The 8,917-nt window shown below is 44.4% G+C and overlaps 1 protein-coding gene and 1 long non-coding RNA gene across 2 annotated transcripts; both read left to right on the top strand.

Annotated features, from left to right (window-relative positions):
• The first annotated feature begins 2,131 nt into the window (after nt 1–2,131).
• On the top strand, nt 2,132–3,433 carry LOC136504974 (uncharacterized). Its single transcript, XM_066500027.1, has 2 exons — nt 2,132–2,874; nt 2,958–3,433. Exons 1-2 carry the CDS (start codon nt 2,164–2,166, stop codon nt 3,108–3,110), a joined length of 864 nt encoding a protein of 287 aa, XP_066356124.1. The 5' UTR covers nt 2,132–2,163; the 3' UTR covers nt 3,111–3,433.
• A 3,326-nt stretch (nt 3,434–6,759) lies between these two features.
• On the top strand, nt 6,760–7,890 carry LOC136502661 (uncharacterized). Its single transcript, XR_010770657.1, has 3 exons — nt 6,760–7,089; nt 7,179–7,655; nt 7,748–7,890. It is a non-coding gene; the product is annotated as an uncharacterized lncRNA (long non-coding RNA).
• Nucleotides 7,891–8,917: the final 1,027 nt, after the last annotated feature.

Below are 8,917 nucleotides of genomic sequence, written 5' to 3'. Positions count from 1 at the left end.
ACGAGGAAGAAGAGCCAATTTTAGATTATCGGCATTCAGATAGAAGTCGACTGAAACAACAAGGCTGAAATAGAACGATGATTAATTCAATCACAAAATGCTTATTGTAGAAACTATTGCATTATGCTTATTCTTGATAGTAGTTCAGGGCAGCAATCTCACGCTCGACACATGGCCAGGTTCTGTTCTTAAGATGCAAGCAGCAAACATCAAAACCACACCATGCTAACTATACATGTATATGTTCTGATCCAAAAATCTCAGTATTTTTACAAAACCTTGGATCAGAGCACGATGGTGATGGTGGCAGTATAAACATCACCCCTCTTTATTCCATGACACTGCCTGTTGCTGATGGTCGCTGTCCGCCGGGTGATGGCCGCTTTGTTATCTGGTCGTCTCAGTACTTAGATATTATGGAAAGAAAAACAACTAAAATAGAAAAGGGCACACCTTGGATAGCAACGTCGATGATCCACGATCTTGATTGGCTAAGACGGTTGCAGCTGTGGCATGCCATTGACGCGCCACCACGGGTTTTCACCTTAATTAGATCATCTCCGTTGTCTGTGCAGCGACGAGGGAAGGCGTCGGCGGGGTAGGCGTGGCCGCGTGGGTGCGTGATCGTGATGGACATCCTTGCTTGATGCACGACTGCAGCAATCTAGTGAGGAGGACGCGATCAGGGAAAAGCACGCGATCGGTGCTTCCTTGAAGAACGGGCGCGGCGGCCTCCAATCAGTGAGGAGCGTCGGCGAGCGAGGGGATCAGGGAAGAGCGCGCGATCACCGAGGGGCACGGGGGAGAGGGTCGCAATGGTGTGGGGGCGTGATTGGAGGACTCGATCTCGCAATTTGAAGGGACAATGATTGAAGGGAGCGTGATTGGAGGACTGTGAGGATTGCGAGAGAGATGACGGATGATGACGGAGAGACACCGAGCGGGGGATGAGTCGAGCGTGCGCCGGGGGTGGCTTGGGAGCGAATGACGGGAAGTGTCGCGGGGGATGAGTCGAGATTGCACCCAGGGATGCATGGGAGCGAGCATCTTTGGTGTCGCACCTTTGCACCGGCAGTGTTGTTCAACTAGACATTGTCGGGTGGAGCCAGAAACCGACACTGCTTCCTGTAGATCAGTGTCGGTTTTTAAGAACTGACAGTGATGTCAACCCCCATCACTGCCGGTATGCCACTGTCGATTCAAAATCCGGCAGTGAAGGGGGTTTTTAAACCGACAGTGATGTCCAGATCTGGGGTAGTGTGTTGCTTAATGAAAGTTTGGTCCACAAAAAACTTTTCTCGGTAAAATGCTGTGTTTGTTAACCTCTTTTACTTTTACTATCAAGTTTGAAGCCTCCTTTTCTATCTGTACACAGGTATCAGTTGCTTCAAGCGGAAAGAGAGTACATTTCTGGACTTTTTGTTCGCTACATATGCAAGATCAGCATCTCCCCACCATCAGCAGGTGTCCATCGAGTCACAAAAACTTCTTACTTTCGTAGTCCTATTCTCCCTGTATAAAATATGCCATTATGTTCAATCGGTTTACACATATGGTACGAAACTAAAGGGTTAGCTGCTAGTAAAAAAGAAATGCGTAGAACATACTCCCTCCTTTTTAAATGTATGATACCGTCGACTTTTAACATGATGTCTAACCATTTGTACTATAAAAAACTATGTAAATATTACTTATTCTGTTGTTACTTGTTTTATCATTAAATATATTTTAAGCATATATGACTTATATTTTCGTATATTCATACTAAATTTTTTATAAGACGAATGGTTAAACACGGGTACAAAAGTCAACAATGTTGTACATTTAAAAATAGAGATAATATTACTCTGATTTGACGTCGCAACACATTGTATATTATTCTATGGCCCATGAGGCTATGTGCTACTTTATTCAGAGAGAAGTCAGGGGATACCATTCCATTGCACGTGAGGCTGTGTACCTTTATTCGATCGGAGGAAAGACAGAGAATACCATTCCATTGCAAAATGCAGTGACAAGGCCTAGTGGCGCGTGGTGCCCACATCAATTCTATCCAGATCAATAAGCGATGATTATTATTCCATTCCACCAAGAAATGGAATCGGCTTATAAATTGGTGGTAGCCAGACAAAGTAGCTAGTCGTCGAGGTCCAACCGTCCAAGATGGCAGACGCCGCCGGCAGCACAAACACGCCGAGCACCACCGCGCTGACCATGAAGTTGCTGGTGGAATCCAGCCCGCTGCGCCGGCGCGTGGTGTTCGCGGAGGCCGGCAAGGACACGGTGGATTTCCTGTTCTCCCTGCTGGCCATGCCGGCCGGCGCAGCCGTGAAGCTGCTGGGGAAGGAGTCCATGGCCGGCTGCATGAGCAACCTCTACGGCAGCGCCGAGAGGCTCGACGACGCCTACGTGCACCCCGGCCCGCCCGGCATCAAGGACGACGTCCTCTGCGCCACCCCGTTGTGCCCCGCGGCGGCGGGGCCCAGCAGCTGCCTCCTCTTCCGCGTGCCGCCGAAGCCCACGCCGGCCCTGGCCCCGGCCCCGAAGAGGTTCTACGCGTGCCCCAACCCCTACAGCTACTCCAGCTGCAGCGGGTACTTAACGGAGGTGCAAGGCACGCGCTGCCCCAACTGCGGGAATCAGATGTCCAAGGACCCCAAGTTCGTCGGGTCGCTGCCGGAGAAGCCGCTGGTACCGCCAGCTGAGCCGGCGAGGAGAGGGTTCGTGAAGGGCGGCGCCGTGACGTACACGGTGACGGACGACCTGGTGATCTCGCCGATGTCGAACGTGTCCAGCATCGCGCTGCTCAACGCCTGCGCCGTCAGGGACCTCGGGACGCTCCAGGAGAGGACCGTGCACATCGGCTACAAGGAGGTGACTGCAGTGTGCAGTAGCGTTCCGTGCATATGTACTGATCGATCAGTTTCACTCACTGTTGGATGCTAATGCATTTGCAGGGTTTGGAGATTCTGAGGGCCTCGCTGCAGTCCAAGGCGGTGCTCACCGATGTTTTCCTCGGCAAGAAGCCACCTTCGATGAGCAACAACGGTGGCAACAACCGTTCCTTGGGCAGCGGCAGAAGACATGAATCTCTCACCTGGCGTGCGTAAGCCAGTTTAGCCTTAGCAGCTTTCATCAGGTTGACTTGTGTAAGAAGGAACAAGGACACAGAAACAATTGAGAACTACTAAAAGAAAACACATAGCAATCTTGTTGGGAAGAACCTGGCGTAATCCATAGCAACACATAAGAGACATCAAAGCTAAACCCTCAGCATGCATGTACACAACAAATAAACATATTACTCTACAGAGTGAAGACGGGGACAATTAGATTTTGGGGATACTGGCTGGTAGGGTCTGTTTTTATTGCCAAAATAATGTTTCTGTTTGCAGGCTTTTGCTGCATCTCATGAATATATTGGACAATGGAACATCGTTCGGTAGTGTATGGTTGATGTCATAAATGTGCTATACCGCAAGTTAAGGCGCGCTGCAGTTTCTTAGGCTAACGTTGGTTTCTTCGCCACAATTATGGCTTGCCATACTTTTTAACCTATATGGCCCACATGACATTCTTCTCACATCTGTGTCAAACAAATTGTTAGCCACACCTTGGGTAAAATTTAAAGTGTGGCAATACTCGGATATGAACCAAACATGCCCTCTATGCTTTAGATTAGTCAATTTTTAGTTTTCTTATTTTTATTTTTTGTTTGGATTACATGGGTTCATGGTCAAAGATGGGTGGAATGAATAAAATAGACGTACGTGTAGCTGAATGGACGGTTGCTGGGTTTTATATATAGGTGTAAAGTGGATTCATGCATGGTTTAGATGCCATCGCAAAAATGAATAAGGAGACAGTGGGTTGATGCCTTCACGTGGATGTAACTGGGCTGCTGCATCTTGCTGAATGAAGCTTTCCACCTCTGCGCATTATGTAGATTATAGGGTCCTACTCGTCGACTCGTGACAGAATTTACGTTCTCTATGATAAAAATATGGCGGGATTTAGATAACTTCTCACTAAATAATGATGCAAGTATAAAAAGGGATTGGTATATATGTATGTTCATGACAAACATCATCTACCTGACTGTCGTGAAAGAACAGAAAACAGCAGAACAGCAGGCTTGACAGATGAACCATGTTCCTTCTGCATTTTCACTTACAGAAATTCTAGGCGGCCATGCTAGCATATTTACATTCCTATGATACAAGTAGGTCATCACATCATCCATCTGTTAATTTCTTCCCAGTGCATAAGAATAGTATGAGATGCCGAACTGGATGATAATGAACCTTAGGACATTTCGTTCTTGTCGCTTTTCATTGTTCCAGAGGACGATGGTTCACCACCAGAATCCGGTGAAGGAGCAGCCTGTTGTGGCTCTTTTTTTAGAGAAGTCGGCATTCCTGGAACTTCCTGAATAAATGAGAGGAGAAATAACTTAAGTTAGCATTATATAGACTAAAGCATTTATAAATTGTACAAAGGCCAATAATGTTCACTACGGGAGACGCGCTCTTTGCCGAGTGCTCGGCGCTCTGCCGAGTGTCGAAACACGGGCACTCGGCAAAGAGGCAGTTTGTCGAGTGCCGCACTCGGCAAAACCGGCTCTCGGCAAAGGCCGTCTTTGCCGAGTGTCAAACACTCGGCAAAGAGGGACACTCGGCAAACATCCTATTTGCCGAGTGTCAGACACTCGGCAAAGAATAACCCTCGGCAAAATACCTCAGCCGACGCCGGTGGCCCCTCCGTCATCCTTTGCCGAGTGCTGGCCATTAGCACTCGGCAAACGTGCTATCTTTGCCGAGTGCTGCAAACCTGGCACTCGGCAAAGAGGTTCCTTTGCCGAGTGCCAAATTCGACACTCGGCAAAGTATTTTTTTTTATTTTTTTTTATTTTTGTTTTCAAATTTTTTCTATGGCATTTATACAGTACCTTGAAGCACATGTTCCAATTTGGAACTTTTCTATGACTTTTTGGTATATCTTTTTAATTTTTTATGTTTACTTGAATTTTTCTCGAAAAAGTAAATTTGAACTACAGGTGCATGAAATATTAGAATTTAGCGATTCAAAAAATGGTATTCATGTTTTTGAGTGTATTTTGAGGCCGTGTGCAGGGACATTCATGAAATTTCGAACATCTGTTTCACGAAACATGACCACAAACTTGTTAAACAAGTGTTTTTTAATTATATAAAATGCAAATGAAGTCCGAAAATCACGAAACTTGTAGAGGTGTCGTGTCATCGCATGTAGAGGCTGTGGTAAAAAATTTAGAAGTTTCCGAGCAAGTTGTGACGTACGATGCCTAAAACCCTGACATCTCCACATGTGATCACATGTAAAACCCAGACATCTCCACATGTAAAACCCAGACATCTCCAATAATGTTGCTTAGCAATCAATAGAACAATAATAGTCTTTGGTGTGACAAAAAGACACGAATAACATCTATACTAAAGTCATGCACAACAATCATCTACATAGACCCACTACTAGAGAACAGACTTTAGAACGATGTCCCAATTTGGCATTAGCCTCGGCATTTTTTGTCCACGGGATTGTTCCAGAGGACGATGGTTCACCACTAGAATCCGGTGAAGGAGCAGCCTGTTGTGGCACTTTTTTTAGAGAAGTCGGCATTCCTGAAACTTCCTGAATAAATGAGAGGAGAAATAACTTAAGTTAGCATTATATAGACTAAAGCATTTATAAATTGTACAAAGGCCAATAATGTTCACTACGGGAGACGCGCTCTTTGCCGAGTGCTCGGCGCTCTGCCGAGTGTCGAAACACGGGCACTCGGCAAAGAGGCAGTTTGTCGAGTGCCGCACTCGGCAAAACCGGCTCTCGGCAAAGGCCGTCTTTGCCGAGTGTCAAACACTCGGCAAAGAGGGACACTCGGCAAACATCCTATTTGCCGAGTGTCAGACACTCGGCAAAGAATAACCCTCGGCAAAATACCTCAGCCGACGCCGGTGGCCCCTCCGGTTGGTAATACCAACCGGGACTAAAGGTTCCAGCCCAACAGTCGTCCGCGGGGCAGGGATCTTTAGTCCCGACTGATATTACCATCCGGGACTAAAGGTAATCTGGGACTAAAGGTAAACCTTTAGTCCCGGTTGGTAATACCAGCCGGGACTAAAGCTTTTAGTCCTGGTTTGGGTGATGCCCCGGAAATAAAGATTAATCTTTAGTCCCGGTTTGGTCCCCTAACCGGGACTAATTATCCCGACCTATAGACCAGCTCATTTTTTCCTCCCCGAGCCTGAACCATTTCATTCAAACTCACTGCCTCTGTTCTTCAGCTTGCTGTTGTTCTTGCTCTCTCCCCCTCCATTGGTGTTGCTCTTCGATTTTGGAGGTAACAAACTTAATCCTCTTATGTTTTATCAGTAGGTTATCTCATTTTGCGATGTAGATGCATGTGTAACTTTATATGTTGGACTTTATTATGATTTTATGTCATTTTTAGCTCAAAATCACATGATGATTTGCATATATGTTTGGATAAACAAAAGTTAAATTAGTTCATCAAAATCACTTGATAGTTTAGTATTGCTAGTATATGTAGTACATTTCATGGTTTAGTTAGATAAATAAATATTTTATTTTTTTAATATATTACTTTAGAAATGAGAAATTTACAATAGTTTGCAAAAATAAGTATAGAAAGTAACTTGATATGGTGGATTTGATTATGATTTCTATGTCATTTTTAGCTCAAAATCACATGATGATTTACAATAGTAAAATCACTTGATAGTTTGGTATTTTACTATTATACATAGTACATATTTCATGGTTTAGTTAGATAAATAAATAATTTTAGTTTTGTTTAAATATATTATTTTAGAAAATGTGAAATTTACACTAGTTTGCAAAAATAAGTATAGAAAGTAGATGACAACTGGTACCGGATCCTCGGCCTCTCGTTCGGCTGCGAAACAACTGAGGCCAGAACTCCCTCTCATTATCTGCGGCAAGTGTAAGCAGAAGATTGTGATGGAGTACCGAGTCAAGAGACAGGGACCCAACAAGGGTCGTGTTTTCTACAAGTGCCCGGATCGCGATGTAAGTTTCTTACGCATTTGATTATTATGGCTAATTGACCTGCTTTTCTTGAATATTTTTGACTAAATATTTTTTGGCTTTAATTTCAGTGGGAGGGCAGTGGATGCAATGGTTGGTACTGGGAGGAAGATTATGCTACATACGTGCAAAATTCGGGTGCACTTGAGGTAGTGGCTGCTGATGATGAGGCAGTGAGCCAGCAGGAGAAGCTTATTGATATTCAACAGATGAATGATTTGTCTGTTTTAGTTGCGTACGGTCACGAAATAATTATGTTACTGAAGTGCATTGTAGTTTTAGTTTGTTTAGTGATAGTTGGGATTGCTTACGTTGTAGCCAGGCTTAGTTAATTAATCAACCGTGTGTGTGTCACCTATGTTGTGTAATAAAATACTTAATTATGTTTAAGGTTTTCATAATTTGTCATGTAATGCAGATTATGTCACGCCATTGGATGTACAATGCCGATCGCCGCTCCCAAGACTTTATTGAGGGCGTGCACTATTTCTTAGGTGTGGCCGAGGCAAATAAGCGGGATGGTTTCATGTGCTGTCCATGTGCCCTATGTAAGAATTTAAAGGAATATTCAAGCTCAATGAGTCTTCATTCATATTTACTTAAGTCAGGTTTCATGTCAAACTATATATGTTGGACTAAGCATGGAGAAAGCGGGGTCATGATGGAAGAAGGTGAAGGAGAAGATTTAGACATTGATGACATTATTGCTCAGTATGGTGCCTTTGATGATACTACAATGGGGGGAGATGAAGAAGAGGTAGCGGCAGAAGATGATCTCGGTGATGCTCTTGGCGATGCCATTCGTGATGCACAACAAGAATGTGAAAGTGAAAAAGAGAAAGTTAAGTTCGAGCGCATGCTTGAGGATCATAGGAAGTTGCTATACCCGACTGCCGAAGAGGGGTAAAAAAGCTGGGTACAACACTGGAATTGCTACAGTGGAAGGCAAAGAATGGTGTATCCGACAAGGCATTTGAGAATTTATTGAACCTCATAAAGAAGATGCTTCCGAAGCCAAATGAATTGCCCACCACTACGTATGAAGCAAAAAAGGTTGTCTGCCCTTTGGGATTAAAAATCCAGAAGATACATGCATGTCCTAATGACTGCATCCTCTACCATGGCAATGAATACGAGAATTTGGATGAATGCCCGGTATGTAAAGCATCACGGTATAAGATCAGGCGCGACACTACACCACAGCCCCAGAATGGCGATGCATCATTGGTCGCTATAGGTGGATACAGCGACGCACTATCGGTCGGTATAGATCTATGCCGACACTTAACTGCTGCCGTTGAAAGTGGCGTCGGGATAGGGTTATAGCGACCGACATACTTTTAGCGACCGATAGTCTGACGAAATGCTGAAGCAATACCGACCAACAGGCTGATGGCATATAGTAGTTTTACCGTCCAACAGTTCAAGGCTAAAGGTATTTATACCAACCAACAATCCAACGCATAGATCACATGACACAAAAATACATTATTAATCTCACATTAACCAAATTACAGTATTCTTTTAGACATGAAACATACAAGGTCACATTCAACATGAGACACAAAATCGAGTCACAATGACATAGCTTAGATTTCATTCATGTCAATTGGTACATGTAATAGTCATGGTGGGTTACAATATTCTTCACAACACACAAGTCTGGCTTGCACACCTCACAGCTAACATGCCCAAGGAGTTCTTTACAAAATGTTACATCATCCAAAGCAACTAGCCATTGATCATACTTGTAATATTCGCCGGTGTATCTGCTAATCTGTAGCACCCGCTAGCCATGTGATCAGTTTCT

Source organism: Miscanthus floridulus, chromosome 14, assembly GCF_019320115.1.
Source record: "Miscanthus floridulus cultivar M001 chromosome 14, ASM1932011v1, whole genome shotgun sequence".
NCBI lineage: Eukaryota > Viridiplantae > Streptophyta > Magnoliopsida > Poales > Poaceae > Miscanthus > Miscanthus floridulus.
Note: the sequence above shows the minus strand (reverse complement) of the source record. Positions and strands in the feature narration are given on the sequence as shown.